The sequence below is a fragment of the Fundulus heteroclitus genome, chromosome 18 (genome assembly GCF_011125445.2).
Source record: "Fundulus heteroclitus isolate FHET01 chromosome 18, MU-UCD_Fhet_4.1, whole genome shotgun sequence".
Taxonomy (NCBI): Eukaryota; Metazoa; Chordata; class Actinopteri; order Cyprinodontiformes; family Fundulidae; genus Fundulus; species Fundulus heteroclitus.
The window spans coordinates 17039371-17058399 of record NC_046378.1 but is presented as its reverse complement, the minus strand read 5'-3'; the positions used below and the strand labels follow the sequence as shown (position 1 = coordinate 17058399).

General features: G+C 40.3%; 1 protein-coding gene across 2 annotated transcripts in view; it reads left to right on the top strand.

Moving 5' to 3' along the window:
- zgc:172282 (leucine-rich repeat and fibronectin type III domain-containing protein 1-like protein) overlaps window positions 1-19029 on the top strand; it is a 285696-nt gene that overhangs the window by 242108 nt on the left and 24559 nt on the right. The window contains exons 9-10 of one of the 2 annotated variants that reach the window (XM_021310766.2): window positions 5232-5878; window positions 18544-18645. In XM_021310766.2, the coding sequence (XP_021166441.2) occupies window positions 5232-5878; window positions 18544-18593 (697 nt within the window). In that variant the 3' untranslated portion in view covers window positions 18594-18645. The remainder of the gene's footprint in view (window positions 1-5231; window positions 5879-18543; window positions 18646-19029) is intronic. The other variant, XM_021310767.2, reaches the window with a different exon arrangement.

The following is a 19029-nucleotide window of genomic DNA, read 5'->3' as shown; positions in this document are numbered from 1 at the left end:
AAAACCACTTTAAAGAAGAATAATCTGAGAGGAGTGAATAATAATTATAAAACTAATTGCTAGCTCCAAAAAAATAATTATAAAAATAATAAAAATAAATAATTTAGTGCACATACAAGGTAATTGTGTAATTTCTTATTTTGTACTATACATGTTCTCTCTGACTAATCCATGAAACAAATTCTGTACTTTTAAAGGAACAGCAGTGGTATTTAATAATTTATTCCTTTTTCAAAGGATTAGCTCCAAATCTTTAAGGTTTTCTCTGACATTTTCTGATGTAAGTATTCAAACAATGAGAAAAAAAAATAAATCAAATGCCTAAATTTGAGCCTAAATTTTTTCATTTGACCCCCCCATCATCATAAACAGCCCGACAGTCACTGTCAAAGCTATCCTAGAAGTTGGTTTTGTAACAAACATTGAAAACTCCCTCCTATCTCCATGGCAATTTAATTATAATCTGTCACGACTTTTACATAATGTGTTTTGAGTCAGACTGTTCATCTCCTGAGGGCACCTTTGCACACCTCGCCTTGCATCGTGAGAAACAAAGCAAGTATCTTCACAACAGCACAACTTTGAAGCATGTTTAATCAGAAAAGTGATTTTCAAAAACTAAAAGAGCAGAAGCAGGCTGGAGATTGCAGATGAGAAGGGCTTTTTGGATTTTATCACAGGACGCTACCAGTACTTATATGTAGCTAAAATCCTGAAAAACGTCTTCTCAGGTAGAGATTTTGGGAAAAAAATAGTTATCTACTATTATAGGGAAACTTACCATTTCTTGTTCTTTATCCATGCCTGAGGAGGTAAATGGTAAATGGCTTGTACTTGTACAGCACTTTAACTAGTCCGACAACCTCAAAGTGCTTTACATTACAATCAGACATTCATCCATACACATAACAGTGGTGAGCTATTTTCCTAGCCACAGCTGCCCTGGGGCAGGCTAACAGAGGCGGGACTGCTATACATCGGCCCTCTGACCACCGCCAGCAACCAATTCAAGTGAAGTGTCTTGCCCAAGGACACAATGACTGAGATGGTCGGAGCAGGCTATCAAACCAGCAACTCACCAATTCCAGGACAAACTTCCTAACTCCTGCACCACTGTCACCCCTGCTCCTTTATTTCCATAAAGCTATGTAAAATAAGATGTTATCTTTGTCCTTTTTACTTCTCAGAATGTCTGCTCAAATACACTATCACATCATGCTGTTGCCCTCCAGTGTGAAATAACAAAGATTTTCTGGTTCGATTGTGATCACGAAATCAGTTCAGGAATTTTTTTTACATCAGTTCCAACCACACAAGGTCACACACAGACACACACAGAGAAAAACAAATAAATCCTTTTGCCAAGGTATACTTCCTGGATTGTGGTTTGGTGCCATCAATACACTTGGCACTGAGACTGGGCCAGGCAATTCCACACTGCCCACAGGCTTTTGCAAACACAAACACAAATGTACTCACTGACTTCCCAAAAAGTTCTTTTTTTTACACTGTGCTACATTGTAAAGCATGTCTCTCTCTACTGAGAGGGGAAATAAATTTACAGAATGATCATGGGGAAGCTAGTAAAGAAGATTTATAGCACTTTGAGGAACATGCCAATGAGGCTGCAGGGAAATGTAATACTGACATATGATTATTTGACAATTCCCCATGTTATTCTGTATGTAACACTCCTTAGAGGAAATGCAAATAAAATGAGTATGGAAGCAAAAGGTAAGCACAGAGAAAGCACTGCTTCACTGGTGATTTCTCCTGTGGATTCTACCAGTTAAAATGTTCAGTAAAATTAGATATGAACTATTTACTTTATGAGATGCAGAGGCAGAGGTTAACAAAAGGATCAGCCAGGATGGTTTAATCAAAGACTGACTGTTTGTGCACTTTTGAGGATTAGATTTTTGCAAGTGTTTGTCAGATCACAGAATAATGAAATCCAGCTCTGTGGGGAAATAAGGCCAGTGAGGTGGCTGTTGTGCCTCCGGCAGCAGTGCATGGTAACGTGTAATGACGCTTTATATATCTTTCATATTTTATCATAAAGCAGAATACCAGAAACTCCTTCTTTTGCCCTATTTGAAGGATGGGTCCGGTGTATCCTTCATTGCTAATCATATCCCATTGTTGTGCAATCAGCCATTGAGAATAAAATTAGAGTGGTAGTTTAAAGCCACTGAAATGTGAGACTGTTACAGGCATCAAGGGACTGCCCATCACAGCACGAGGTGTGTACACTGCTATGTACCAAGCTCCCTCGGATTTATATCCCTCTTTTTCCGTCAACCCTTGAGGAGAGGAGTCCTGCTCTGGAGAGACCCAGAAACATGTGCTCAAGCTGGAAGTATGGTTAAGTTTGTTTCTGAATAATCAGACGCCGGAGTGAGGAACCAGCCTTCATAGAAACCTGCTTTTGTAATTTTCCTCAGTTTTTGCAGGAAGCTGAGCCAAGACCACATGAGACAGTTTACCTGTGGCTGGACGGCGCCTAAACGGTGGGCACCCTCCTCCAAACTGGCAACATAGCAAGACTAACAAGATTGTAACACTAACAAAAACAAAAATGTAACTTTATCGGCTACTCACCTATCCCCGGAGGAGAAAAACTAGCTGCTTCTGCTCTCAAAATACTCCTCACCTTGGAAATGCGAGGCCAATGCAAATCCTTGTTTGTCTCTTTCCTTATCCGACAACTTCTTTACCAAAGACCATTGTTTTTTGTCATAATAATTGGTGCTGATCGGAAAGTAGTGGTGGTATTTTTTGGGGAGGGAGGGGCAGTGTTGTAGTCAAGTCACTATGCCTCAAGTCCGAGTCCAGGTTCGAGTCACCAGTGTTCAAGTCCGAGTCAAGTCCAAGTCATAAAAAAAAAAATCCGAGTCGAGTCCGAGTCGAGTCCACTACTCATCCGAGTCAAGTCCGAGTCGAGTCACTATTGACGTGTGATGTATGACATGAATCAGTAACAGTCCATTGCACTAATAACTCTTTCGCTGTAGTTACCCTTGGTTTTACTCGGTAAAACTACTGCTTTTTCCAAGTCTAAGACGTCGCCTAACCATGGTTTTTAAACATTGTTGTTATGGAACGCGCAACAGCGACTCGAGGTACGCTGATAGGCCGCATATGAAGGATGTTAAAGCCGCAAGCGGCGTCGATCGGATCCTCGCAGCCAAGCGCACTCCGGCCTATTGGCCACCGCCGCGGTGCCGGCCGGCGGGCGGGGTTCGCACACCGCCGCGGCTACGAGCGGCCGGCGGGGTTCGCGCACCGCCGCGGTGCCGGCCGGCGGGCGGGGTCCGCCCGCCACCGCAGATGCTGTTACGCATTTTCCTCGCCCGTCCACCGGGCTATTCCCACAAACGCGTTCGGCAGCCCTCCCCCATGACTCACAACAAATCTGGTGTGGATCGGTCGATGCAGCGAGGAGATCCAGCCGTTGGATAATGATAATGCATTTGGCCACCGGACCGGAAAATTTATACCGATTCCTGGACGGTGACTACAAACAGAAAAAAAAAACGGCCAATGACGCTATGAACGCCGAGCAGGAGAAAAACAACGACTTACCTTTCTATCAACTTGGCCAGTTTCCCAGTCTTTCCGAGCCCCTCGACACTCAATCCATCGTTTGAGCTGAACGTTGGTATGTTGTTCCACAGTTCTACCAGTAAAATGGGCGCCTGGACATCCTCTTGTGAAAGTTTAACAGCTGAAAAGTCGGTCATATCGTTGTATCTGTTGCATGTGTAACGGCTGGTTGCTACGTGCGCTCTCACACTGTTTGCCCAACCTTAGCGGCAAGGAGCGTTGCTCATGAGATGGTGACGTCACGTGCGCGGCACGACATTTAGATATTAAAATCATACACCAAATAATATTCTAACGACATATTAAAATTATAGCCTAATGATATAAAAAAAGTCGAGTCTTTTTCTCAACTTCCGAGTCAGAATGATCTGAATGTAGGAGTCCGAGTCCAAGTTCGAGTCATCAGTGCGCAAGTCCAAGTCAAGTCACGAGTCTCTAAATTTAGCTAATGACTCGGACTCGAGTTCGAGTCTCGGACTCGAGTACTACAACACTGGGGAGGGGCTAAGCCCGGAGTGGCAGCTATTCACATGCACATACATGCACGGGCAGCCAGCCTGGCTTTGTAAGCAAGAGACTGGAGAACAACACAGAGAGATGGTGTGTGATGTTCATTGCATGTTTTGGATTTTTTTTGTTTTGGTTTTATGTAGTTTGCTTCCCCACAAAGGATTCATTGAGCTTCATCTGGAGTGAATGGATGTTTTGACCCAATACTAAGTATCAGGTCCAGTGCCTATAACTTCTATGTAAGGTAATTTCAAAGGGCTTTACAGTCATTCAGTGGGGTTGCAAGTGGCAGTGGAGCATCCGTGCTATGTGCTATGCCTCTTCAGCAATACATTTCCTTATAACAAGATGGTGATTACTTACTTATCTAGGAAACTGGCGTGAGCGCAAATATCTATGACAACAAACAATAATTTGTGACATGCTTACACACGCGCCCTCATATGTGTCTCACACATGCTAAATGGTAACAAACTCCTGCTACTCCTGTTCTGTGATTGTGCTCTTTTTCACCCAATCAAAGTATTCCTTTACAAATATTGCATTCATATGGATGAAAACAACCAATCATAACCAGCAAATATCACCCAGTGGCAAGATTTAAGTAAAACACAAGAGAAATTAATAAAAACTGTAGCAGACAAATATCGCATCAAGAATGAAAATGTACTTACTTGAATTGTGCATTTTTGTTAATATTTTTACCAAACAAAGTGTAGCTCAATATGTAATTAGTTATTACGTCATTCCTAATTTAACTTTTCTTTCTAGCCACACCAGAAGGCATACCTTAATGATACTCTGATTATTGAATCGCTGTGTTTTACGAATGGGCCAAGTGTCCTCTTTTTTGCTAATCAAAAAATAGTCACCCTGTGCTGCATCCATCACAATGAAAATCTGGAATTGATTTAGTTGAAAAAAAATTATATTTGCTAAATAATTGTCCATCTTATTTTCCTGCTTTGTTGAAAATTGCCTAAACAAATGATGCATCTCTCATACAAACCATCTATTTGTTAATGCAATGCTTTAAAAAATTGTGTTACCCTGCATTATAAATTGTGTTTGAGAATCATCTCACTGACATCGTCTTCTGCCTTTGTCTTCTGCAGGATGATTCCATCCACCACCAATGATTTTCTTGTCCGGGACCTTGCTGCGGGACGCACCTACGATCTCTGTGTTCTGGCTGTATTTGATGATATCATCACATCACTGACTGCAACACGGCCTTTGGGCTGCCTCTCATTCACTACAGACACAGAGTTCAGCCAGTGTCAGGCACTTCATAGCCACTTCTTGGGTGGTACAATGATCATTATCATCGGAGGGTTTATAGTTGCATCTGTGCTGGTTTTCATCATAATTTTAATGATCCGATACAAGGTTTACAGTCATCAAGCCACTGGCCATGGAAAAGGAGCCATTCCAGCAACAGCGCCAAGGCAACAGAGCAACGGACAAGGAGGCAGCCAGGTCCAAGTCCTCCCTCACTCTGCCTCAAAGATTACAGACAGTCAGGATGAACAGGTGCTGTTACCATCTAGGGCTATGTCACCTACCAGCACTACGAAAGACACAGTGGCATTGGTCCAGGAGGAGAGCCATGGACAGTGTGTCACTGCAAAGACAGACTCCTCTGCTAATGAGGAGTTGCTCTCCCCAACGAAGGCCCGCTTTTCATCCAGGGTTTCCATTGAGATGAAAATCAGACCACCATCTGTCACCAAAGACCCCTCATCTACCAAGGAACTAGCAGGTAGTGGAACCATATAAAGATCGAAAAAGATGAATAACTTTATATAGAAAAGATGGGGCTTTTAAGAAATGAAAGAAAAGGAAAATAAGAATGTGAAAGTGAAAGGGTGGGTGGAGAAATCCAAAGAAGGGACACAAATAACATTTGATACAAAGGTATTTTGGAAGACAAATAGACAATGAGCAATTCAGAGAGTGTAACTGAGTAGGATAATAGGAAAATAGTCAGAAACTTGGTGAGTGGGAATGAAATAAGGGAAATGAGAGACATATCCTTGTGCTCTTAAAAGATACAAAATGTGACACAACCTCTGGTTTTTAGGGCTAGTTAATCCTATTAAAGATAAACAAAACTTTCTCAAGCCTGGTCATCTTTGTTTTCCTAACTTGCTATTTACTAGGTTTTGTTTACTGACTCTTGGGGAAACACATGATCTGGTAGAACTTAAGCTGTTAGTTTAGGACATTGTTGAATTGATTTTATTTACACAGGTTATTTGTATGTGATATTGTGATATTTCTGTTACAAGCAGCACTTGATAGATTTGTTAGAGCATTGCCAGTCTGCAGTTAGATGAAGTAGACATTACTGAGATGGTGTTGGAGGACAGTAGGACAAAAGCAAAAATTACCATTTTGCACACAGCATTTTATGCCTTGATTTAGACACCTTCTGGCTGTCCTTGTGTGATTGATCCATTAAACAAGGCAGTAAGAAAGGTTAAAGTCAATCAATCCTTGTTGCACCTCAAAGCTCCCAAACAATAGAATAGCATAGAAATACCTGTGTTGTCCTACAGTGGGAAAATTTAGGTGTGACAGTGGCAAACACAAGTAGACAGACTTAAAATACAAATTAAATAATATGAAAGAAAGCTCATTTAAAGTTAAGCTGTACAGCAAAAGAAATAATTTATCAAAAAGGGAAATACATACTGTGCAATTACTAAAATATATTAAGGCCTATTCAGATAACAATGAAACATTCAAGTTAGAAAAAGAAGAAAAACAGCAGCCATTTTACAGAATGATGTAAAAAAAAAGCTGTGCAATATGCAGTATTATACAAAAAAAAAAAAACACTTGCAAAGAAGCTAAAAAGTGTAGGCTACAAATAGTCATTAGCATCTCAGAGAGTGCAAATAATTCTTGTTCAGATGAAGAACCTGTGTGACCAGTAGCATGTATGTAAACACCTATTGAGTTTGTTGGGAGCAGCAGAGATAATAAAGTCTAACAGCGGCTGGGAGGAAAGATCTGTGAAAGTGCACCTTTGTGCATTTAGGATGGAGCAGTCCTTCCTGGCTGCTGCATTGTGTTCAAGCTGTCCAGCTACACAACAGCTCCATGCACCGGGTGGGAGACACTGTCCAATTCTGATGTCATTTTTCTTACCGTCCCTCTTTTACCCCCCACTGGCACTGGGTCCAGGTGGCATTCCAGGACATAGCTTGCCCAACTAATTAATTTATCCTCACAGCTACAAATAAGCTGCTCCACCAACATACCACACTATAAAAGATGGCTGATGCCTCCACAGAGTCAAAGAAGGTGTTTTGAAACACCCCTTACACTCAAAAAGACCTTGGTCTCTTTAACAAATAGAGTCTGCCCTTCCTGTAAAGAGCATTAGTGTGGTAACTCCAGCCCGGTTTATTGTTCAGGTGAACACCCAGGCACTAACCCTAACCCAGAGTCCACATTATCAAACATTGATTTTCTTGATGTTCACCAGTTTCAATGAGGTGTGTCTGCGCCGGCAAAACTGACAAATAAAAGATTTTCTGTCTTTCTTAAATGTCTGTCTTCAGCAGGCAGGCAGTACTAGGTTGAGAGTATTGTTGTTAGTAGATTTCCAGCAATTTTCCCTGCCTGGTCTCTGTTCACGACCAAACCCAAGTTTTAATGGATTTTCATACATTGCCTAGCCCAACGGATGTCTACTCTATTTCTGTTTTTCTGGATACGACCTTGAATGCTCTCATCACCGCAAACCTTGCCAAGCTCGTCCGATCTGTCTCCCTTTCCTACGGAACTTATCTCAGATTCTGGCAACTTGCCTGTCATCTGCTGCTGTGAGCAGTCTGCACTCAGCATCCACATGCTTTGGTACACTCCGGTAGAGCTTTTTTCCGCCAGCACCTGTTTCTGATTTATTTATTAAACATTTTAAGGCACAATACCATGCCTGGCTTTATATCAGGTTTTGTCAGACACATGACAAAATACTCTGAACATGACTCCATGAGTCATGGTCATATCACTCCTGGATGAAATGAGGAGCTCCCTGCTAGGGATCCAAGCTGGTAGTTCCTAGCCTGAAGCCATTCCTGGATGCCTCTATGCCCCACCATCTGTTCATTGCCAAGGATGCCAGCATCCGCCGCCAGGCTTGTTCCTCCGTTTCAACCATTTCTTTCCACACCACAGCCTACGGTTCTTTCTCCTTCCGTCTCTGTGCCTCCTGACTTCGACTCATGATGCCCCAGCCAGCGCTATATGAGGGAAGCTCCCAGGATCACCTCTGCTGCTGCATTTTCAAGGCACCAGGTCTGTAGCAGTAAGATCTACTTCCCTGCCTGTTATAGCTCCTCATACCAGTTCTACAGTGGAGACTCCGATGAGAGAGTACAGGTGGATCTGCCTCCTGTTTAGGTTCCTGAGTTCTCCATGAGTGTATTCGGGTGGTATTTTCTCATGCCCCTGAGCTTTGTTGAGATATCTCCATAAGATGCTGGCACCACTCTTTCAGGCCCCGTCATCGTTCCAAATTCCCATGGCCCCATTGTGGTTCCCAGTTGTTAGGGCCCAACCATAGTTCCCAGAGCCTCAGTGTGGTTCCAATGTTTCTGTTTCCAGAGCTTCTGTATGGGTTCCTGTTTCCAGAGCTTCAGTGTTGGATTATGTCTGCCAAGCTCAACCCCGAGACCAGGTCTGACAAGTTCTATTCAGAGACCAATTCTGGCTGGCTCTACCCAGATAATCCAGTCTGCCAGGCAGTGGCAGTCTTCTAGACACCTCCTACTTCATTTGTGCATTGTCAGATGCCAAGACACCTACATTTCCATCGTCTGCCTACAAGAGCCCGAGTTTTCATCTTATTTCTCTAAATTTTAATGCTTTTTCATTTTAAATTTTCCTTCTGTTTGTTGAGCAATTTGCTCAGTACCTGTTGTTTTTTAAAGTGCTTTATGAATAAAGTTGGCTTGAACCAGTGCCGCCAGCCTCCTAGATCCCTGCACCAACGTGCCAGCCCCCGTGGTTCTTGCTCCTACGCTACAGGCCCTCAGAGTTCCTGCTCTTGTGCTACAGGCCTCCAAGGGTTCTTCTTGTGCCATAAACTTTCAAGGACCTTACTGACCGCAGGCCTCCAAAGTTCCTCCTGTGCCACAAGCCTCCAAGATTCCCTCCAGTCTTATAGGCTTCCAGTAGTCTATGCCTGTACCTCTGTGTTTCTGGCATGATCTTTATTTTTGTTTAATGATTCTTGTGCTCTTTTTGAGGCCCCTCAACCTGCCCTGCTTGGGTTGATTTTTGTTTTGGACTTTGTTTTTATGCATCTGGGATCTGGGGGGTTGGGAGTAGGGGGTTGGAGAGGAGGATACCTGTAAGCAGCCTACCTTAGCAGCACAGTCAACCTCAACTCATCTCATTCACCTGATCATCTCCATATATAAACCGGACTTCAGCAAGCAATCTGTTGGTTCCAGATTATTGAAAGTCTTGTTGTTAGTAGAGGTCCAGTATTGTTCCCTGCCTGATCTCTGCTCATAGATTTCCGTACCTTGCCTAGCTACTATCAGACATTCACACTGCCTTCAATTTTTCTAGACACAACCTGGACCGTTCTCATGACTGCAAACCTTGCCAAACCCATTGGATCTGTCTGCTTGGTTCTATCTGCCTGTTTATGACCCACACTTGATCTATAGAACTGATCTCAGCCTCTGCCAACATACCTGCCATCCGTTACTTTTAGCAGTCTGCACTCAGCTTCCTCAGGCTTCTGTATGCTCCAGCAGCTGATATTTTATTTATTTATGGTTTTGCTTGCACAAGTTTCTGATTTATTAATTAAACCTTTTAAAGCTCAACACTGTGTCTGGCTAAATATCAGGTTGTCTGTTTTGTCTGATACATGACATTTATATGCTTAATTTCTGGCTAAAGTTATGCTGAAGTTTAATTAGCTTTTCGCTCTATTCTGGAACAAAAATCTACAGTCAGAGTTTAAATCTATGTAAACATCTATGTCAACAAAATGAAAATTCCTATATGGCTACTATTAAATAATAGCATTCATATCTTCATATCTTCTGTATGAAAATCAAATCTTGATAGTGTAATCAAGATGTAATAGTAATCCATACAAATGTTTGAACTGCTGTGAAAATGTGCAGCAGCCACATAAACTTTATTGATCAACATTAAAAAAACACAAAGTACTAAAGCTCACCCAAATCCACTGAAATACAACTACGTTCAGTTTTATTTAACCGAAGGAGCATAAAATCTGAAGATTTTACTTGAGTTTGACCTTTTGTGGTATAGATCCATACAAAGAAATATGATCGTATTTACCCTCATAAAATAACATAACACACCTCGAAATAATGGAAACAACCTCAATCCGATGTAAACTGTGAATGTAGATGTAAATGCGGATGGGTCTGTACGCCAAAGCGCATGAAATGCATGTCAGTCGTCTAAGGCTATGTCTTGGACACAGTATGCAGCTTTAATCTGAGCACAAGGCAGGCAAAGAACGCTGGACATCTACGCACACAATGGCTTTTAAATAATCTGGCACAATCCTGACTGGAAAGCTTCAGTATATAAGGGTAGAAGAGCAGGTGAATCGAATGGACCTGATTGCACTGCTGCAGGAGGAGAGTCTCAGGTGAACCAGATTAATTTGATTGTAAACTGCAGGAGAGTGTCAAGATCTTATTAGTCACCCTGGGCAGATGCATAACAAAAATGGGTTGAGATCAGCATAAATAATTCCTAACAAAAGATTTTTGATAATTCCTAATGTGGAGACAATTACACATTCATAAATAACATCATACAGTTGTGCATAACTGTGGAATGGTGGCAATGTTGGCACCTCTCAAAGACATTGCCAATGGAAGAATGCAGAGGGAGCTTTTGTACAGCGATCCTATTGACCTACTGGCACTTGATGATGAGTGGCTTTTTAACCAGCTCAGATTGCCCAGGGAAATTTTTGAACTGGCCCCAGCTGCTGGGAAACAGGGAATCTAGGAAGAACTGTGCCTCCCCTGTGCTGTTTCCTAACTACGCTGCAGTCTCCCCGACCGGAGCTTTTCAGAGGAAGCTGACGGACAGGTTGGGTAGTTAACATCCCTGTATCATCGCAGTCCTACCCCCCAGGAGGATCTCATCCACATGTTGTTCATATACATAAAACTCCCCTAAAGTATGAGTCTCATTTGCAGCAAAGAGCTGATTTCCAAATGTAGTCAAAGCTCTGACTGTACTCATATTGCTATAACCCTGCTATAATCAACTCAGGATTCTGCTATGTTATCATAATAATTATAAATATTCTCATATTGATTTTGATAGTTGTGTCTGGAATGAAATAAGAGCAGGCGACTGCTGACTCGTATTCTATTATGTAACAAGATTTGAAGTACTTCCCAAAATGTGTGTGGGGACAGATTTCCTCATTGAAGTATGGGAGGCACATTCACTACACTACAGTCATTTGTTGTAGCTACATTACGATGATCAGCATTAAGTTATAATTGAGCACAATGGAGCAGCCAGACAGTGGAGTTTGAATTTGATAACAATAGTAAACCAAAACGGGTATGATCAGACACACTTTATATTTTCAGACAGTTTCTTTGATGAGTTGTTCATGTCACTCAAGAAGCTGTTGGTTTGCTGTAATTCACTACAAAATATCACCAAGGTATCTCTTTGATTGACTGGCAGTACTATTGCCATGATTATTTGGACATGTCATGGTTGCTTTCTGGGTAATTTTACTGATTTGCATGTAACAAGGTACTAAGACAGGGCGGACCTAGGTACACATGCAAGTGTCTCCAGTTCCATGTAAATTGGGATTTATCAAGGCCCAGCAAGTGGTGACCCAACTGCGTACAATTTTGTGCGTCTGAATTTATTTGTGCAACGCGAGTTTCAGGATTTCTTCCTACCGGCAATGTTTAATGAGCGCTGCACACTCTTTCATACATGAGGCCCCTGGACAGTAGTATAGTAGACAGAAGTATGTAAACTCAGTGATGACAAAATTATGTAACTCCTGCAGAAAGAATTCCCTCGTTGTCCTGGTAAAACAATTACATGTCTGAATTATACTTCAATCAAGAATAGGTCATAGAACCACACAAGTTAAATCAAAATCAAGCAACCAAGAGCTGGCCAAAGCAGTTTGTTGCATATGATGTTGCAGAAGTCTTTAGAAGCTCTATTTATACTCACTCGTTGACCCCCTAATACCAATTCATCTGTTAGATATATACGTAACATTTTAGAACTATTAGTTCTATCAATTTATTATGTATTTTAGTCATTCTCAATTTGCTTTACGTATTGCTAGCATTTGAAACTAGATTTGTTTAAATTAGTATTGTCCATTGCACTTTTGAGGGCCAATGTTCTACATTTTTAGGAGTGTCCCTTGGCTCAGATAGATTAGATAATCTAAATATAATAGACTTTAAATGGCATCGATCATGCTCTATTTAGTATATGTTTAATTTATGTTTTAAACTTCCAGATTTATTGAAATTGTACAACTTCTCTGGAAACCAGGTAAAGTTGCCATAAGATAGTACATCAATGGCATTTTTTTAAACAATATTTTTTTAGACCATGTATTGTATAAATTGAAACTGCAGGTACAAACCCAGAAAACCTTCAAAGTTTATAGCACTGTTTGTAAAAGTTTGTGTGAACTGATTTATAATTGAAATTCTGAGCCAAAAATATGACTAGACAAATATCAAAATCACAACTAAATATTTTTGTGACCTTGTGCAGTGGAACCATGATGGATGATGAAAATATGCCTCTCTGACACCCAAAAATTTGCTGATACCAAAAACAATTTTTTGAAGATGGTCCAGTTATCCTAAAATATAATTGAAAACCCAGAACCTCACCAATTATGTTTTTTGTACCAGTTGATTTTCATCATCAAACCATTTACAGGTGCATTTCAATAAATCAGCTATTCACTTATGTATCATACATATGCACTACACACAGTGATATTCACTCCATGTGTAAAAAGTGAACTTCCTAATTTATTGTAATTTTTTATGTTTATGGCAAACAGTTAGTGAAAATCAAAATTCAGTATCACAATATTTAGAAAAATGAGATCAAGAAAAAAAAATACATATATTGTTTTTAATGGAGATATTTTGTTTTGGCATACATAGTAATGAGGGAGACTTCACATTTGACAGTTGATTAACCGTCTTTGATAACATCTACAAGAAGAGAAAGCCCCAAAAAGGTAATTGTTAAAGAAGTTGCCTGTTAACAGAGAGCTGTATCCAAGCAGAAAAAATGCCATGGGCAACAGGGAGAACTGCAGCCTTAAGAGATTTGTGAAACAAAGCCCATTTAGGAGTTTCACAATACGTTCAATTGCCATATACGTCCTGTACAGGTCATAAGCTACAGCTGTTGCATTTCTTGTGGTAACCCAATCCCGAACTAGACACAACATCAGACATGTCTTATTTAGGCCTACTACAAAAGGACTGGGCTCTTGCTGACAACTCCACTTTTCATTAACCACCTCAGCATTATTGCAGACTGATTGTCTCCATGCCACGCTACACTGAAGCAGTAATTCATAGAAAAAGAGACCTAGTAGGCTCACATTTTGGTGATTGAAGTTATTGTTATTGGTCTTATGAATTATAAATTCTTTAGAAACTGAATTTTTGGTTTCATTATTGGCTCTAAGTCATAACCATCTTATTTAATAGATAGCAGTTGAAATGTATCCAGATGTGTGTTGAGTCTATACATTATATAAGTTTATCTTACAAAATTTTATTAATTAAATTAATACATCTTTTAAAATACAGTCTAATGTACTGAGGTGCACCTGTATTGTTACCTTATCTTTAGACTCCCATGCATTACATCTTGATCTATATTTCTCTTTAACTGGATATAACATATAAAGCTGAAACTTGCCATGAAAATTCCCAAAGATGGATCAGTGCGATGAAAGTGTTTCTGGGGTATATAGCATGCATTTTTTTTTTTTTAATAAAAGAAAAATTATTATCATACACCCTTTTCTAGTAGACAACAGTCTGAAGTAACAGTCCCTTATGTAATAATGCCATTGCAATCTAAAACTGTTGGACGTAGCCTTTTTATTATGTAATCAGACCCACTTCCCCTGATTCACACTGCTGAAGAGACCCCATATGCTCACAAAGTTCACTTGAAATGTTAACGGGTGTTATAATAACATAAATCCACATGAGCATGTGAAATCTTTTTCGGGCATATGCTCTTCGCACTAAACCTACACCAGAGCATTTCTCCCTCAACTCTAATCCTCTCAGGAAAGTGGGGGGTTTAATGGGATGAATAAATGGAGACAGCTTTTCACATGAGTGGCTTAAACAGCTGAGTTGAAATACTTTATCAGTTGTTGATATGTCATTCAATTGGCCTCTGTGAATGGGTTTATGAGAGATGTTAGTGAGCCTCATAGTGATAGCAGAGGGAGAACAAGAGATATGTGCGGCACAAAGAAGCTTAGCCAGAAGGTTCAGGGAAAGGTTTCACTCTTGTGAACTTTGCAGATTCTGCAGTAGTTCTGCTGTTTTATAACTCAATTATATCCACTCAACATCATAGTCAGTAAGCATTATAGGAAGGCAAAATTACAAACATGTTTGATTTCCTTAGTTGTCGAAGAGACTACACTTTAAATATTTTAAGTTTCTTTTCTCACATCTGATGCGTAGTAAAGATACAGAAAGCTAAGGTAAGAGATTGAAAGCCAAAGTGAGGTTACAAATAATTGTCAGGAAAACATTATTACACCTGTGAATTTTGGATTGCATTATAATTATTGCTCAACTGAGGTAGAACCAAATTAAATATTTCCCCTCCAAGCCTTATATTTTCTGTCCTAATCTTACCCTTACCTAAAAGAGGTTTAAAATTCAAAGGAGTTTCAAAAGAGTCTCCAAATCAGGATAGGCTAACAAACCAATTATTAAAGGTTTTATCTTGAGACTTTACTCCATAACAAAGACCGGTGGCCTTTTTGGTGTTCTTTGTTTCTGTCTTTTGATTCCAGCATCACTGGCACTTAGAGGGCAACCTACAACGAGGAACAATATGCCTGCAGGGGGGCAAAGACTCTGGGTTTCTCTGGGTGTAACTCTGTTTGTGATGTGTTTCACTGGTTGCTGCAATGCAGAGAAAGGAAACATTGATCTGATCAGAGAAAGTGCTGCAGAGAGTCAGGGAGCCCGAGGAAAAGAACAATTGACAGATACATGGAGAGACCCAGGCGTAGAACTGTCAAAAATACAGTATGTCGCAAAAGGGAGTGCACCCGTAACATTTTTGTAAATATTTTGTTATATAAATTTACAGGCCAACACTGAAGATATGAGAGTATGATATAATGTAAATTGGTCAGCTTACCACTTGTATAAGACCCCTGAATATTTCCTGTGATACCTGCCCAGGATGAAGACAGCTGTTATTTTAATTTACATGGTGGGCCCTTCATGTAGCAAACTTGCTTGTCCAGCACATCCCATCATGACGGGATTAAGACCTGGTGAATTTGTAAGACAAGTCAACTCTTCGATATTTTGACAGTGGTTAAGGGTCTGCATCGGCACAGGCACATCTTGTTATACAATAGGGGAGAAAAGTGATGGACAAATAAATATTTGATCCCCCTGGTCACATTTAACAATAAAAAAAAAATTATATAAAAACAAAACATGGTATAAGATGTCATGTTGGAATATGCATGTTCACCTGGGGTATAAAACCTAACAAAATTCTCACCAAAAAAGGTTGCTGCCTGTGTCTGTTATTATACTATATGCACACATTTGTCTAACTGGTAGATAATTAGTAGAATAGAACTAGTAGTAAATTTGGCCATGTAGCCCCAAATCCAGTTAACTGTGACAAACTGTGTATTCTGACACATTTAGACCTATGTCAGCTTGTCGACATACAGCATAAGCACACACAGGCCAGCCTTAGCCCACATTGAGCAACAGTGAGCATTGTTGTCAGTTCACCACCGTTCCTTACTTGGATCACTTTAATGGATACTGACCATTGAAGAAGCGCCCTGTCGAGCCACAGTTTTGGAGTTGCTTCAATCCAGTGTTTGAGCCCTAACAATTTGGCCCTGATAAAATTCGCCCAGATCTTTGCTCACATTTCCTGCTTTTAACAAATATATTTTGAGGACAACATTTTGTTTTGCTGCATAGGATATTTCGATCAATGACAGGTGCAATAGTAAAGAGATAGGCAGTTTTTCACCTGTTTGTGGTCATATTGTTATGGTTTATCAACATATTTTCTTCTGTTTAATTTTATAAGTTAGCATGCTTTAAAATAATATAATATTGTATATTGTTGCAGTACCTCTATTCAATTAAATTCCAAAGTATTTTATTAATCCTGAATGCAAATTAAAGACTTAGACTTAGACAACTTTATTTGTCATTTTGTATGTACACTGTGCATACAGAACGAAATTTTGTTGCATTTTTCGTTCAATTAAACTTTCAAACTAATTTTATACAGGTTTCTTCAAAGACTTATTACAGATGTCAATTGCTCAGAGAAGGAATCAATTTCCTGTAGGTATAGCTTTAAAGTGAGAGTTTATTTTATTTATTTATTTTACATTCATTCTAAAAGGGTCTACCTTAGTTCATCTTCTCAAAGCCAGCTCCCTGAAGGCCCAGTCAAAGTGCAAACTACAAACAAGATGTTTCTCTCAGATCAAAAGCATTGTTATGGAAGAAAAAACTTTCCTTTGGAGTACACTTTTTCACTTTGTTAAAACACATGCACCAACAGAAGGGTAACATGTAATACTTGGATACTGTAGTCCTCAGCTTTTAATATAGAAAGAAGTAACCATTAAGAAATATACAAGAGAAGGACATATTCACTGATTAGTTGACTGTGCGCCTCACTGTCAAAAGGATTTGTTCCTTGTCTTAATAGAAATTTGTATGTATCATGTACAGTATATATTGTATCATTTTAGGTTAAATGTTAATGACTCAAGAGCAGCTAGTGGGTTATGCTTTAAATGGTTGTGTGTAGGTATAAGTTACACGTTGCCTTTTAGAAGACAAATTATGACTTTGATTAATGTTAACATTTTTGGGTCTAGTCACATCTGCCACCTTTGGTCTGCGTTAAACTGACCACACTCCGGACCTTTTGTGCAGGTGTGAAAGTACTGGACCAGAACAACCGGACTAAGACCAACTTTTTGAAGTTGTCTCGGTCCACTTACAAACAGACTCTGGTGCAGTCCATTTCTGCTGTGAATATCAAACGGCTGTTTCTAAATTAGCAGCAAAACAGAGGTGCTGCACACAGGATTTCCATAATGGTTTTCCTCCATTTCTGGGTCTGTGCTCCATCCCATTCCCAGACATTTCTGTCCAATAGGAGCAACAATTGTCCGACACATTGCTTTGTTACCGGCTGCACAGTGGAACAGTGGGTTGCACTGTTGCCTTACCGCACTTACAGCAAGAAGATCCTGGGTTTGAATCCTACCTGGGTCTTTCTGCAACATCTACATGCCTTCTCGGGTACTCCGTCTTCCTCCCACAGTCCAAAAACATGACTGTTGGGTAAACCGGCCTCTCTAAATTCTCCTGTGTGTGTGTGTGAGAATGGTTGTTTGTCCTGTCTATCTCTGTGTTGCCCTGTGATAGACTGGCGACCTTTCCAGGGTGTACCCTGCCTCTCCATTGACAGCTGGAGATAGGCACCAGCACCCATCGCGACTCCAATAGGGATAGGTGTTTTAGAAGATGGATGGATGGCTTTGTTACAATGTGGTTCTCTTGTAAAAAAGCACAATGTAAAAAATAAAGTCTTCTTTTGTTCTGGACCAAACAAGCGGACCAAAGGACTTTCCTGGTGTGAATGCACCCCTAGATTATTTTTCAACAATGTCTGCTAGTAGGTCCAAATATAAAAAACTTTTTAACCAGTGCAGATGTTTTCACAAGGTTGGTCACTATTGAAAAACAACCCAACACAAGGATGTGAGTCTGTGTGAAGTGCAAGTGTGTTCTTCCCCTGGCCCCTCCATGAACCTGTAGCCTGTCGATCCTCCTTGTATTTTAATCTATCATCACTCCCCTCATTGTCATCCCATATGCACAAAGTCATTCTTCACTGCTATCTGTCTCTGTAAATTCTGCTCTTCTGATTTTCAACCTCTTTTCACCCCCTGTTGTCTTTGTAAAATACCCCTCTCTTTCTTTCTCTCTGTCCATCTGTCTTTCTCTCTCTCACTCTTAGTTTTGCACTGTTGCTTTTTATTTCTTTTCATGTGGCTGTGCTGTTTCCATCTTCATTTCTCTGATTTCTCAATACCTCCAACAGCAGATGGGAGAAGGCCTTGCAGTGTCGAATGGAGAAACTTTAAGATCTGAAAGTTCTTTCGTCCTCCAGAAGAAAGAATGGCGCCAACACAAGATTTAAAGAGTAATGACTTTCGCACCATAGATATTTTCCCTCTACATGCCTCAACTGCCCTCTGTCCTTCCCATGTTGCTGCTCCCAACCTGCATTTGCCCAATGAAGTCTCCTGTGCAGCATGCTGTCATTCGACCCTTTTCCTTCCTTAGTTGTTTTAATCAGGTCAGATTAGACCCTCTTTTCTTCTGGTTTTTCTAGTCACTAACAATGCATTACAAACCAATAACTTCTTATAGTCATTGCATCTCCATTGTTTCATTGCCATTGTATGATGGAGGAAAAAATCCCACTGAACTAGAGTATAATGGAAGAGAAGACACTAAAGATGTGCAGGTGTTGCAAATAGAGGACTAAACATTGAGGCTCCAGAACTACTGAGTTTCATTCTTA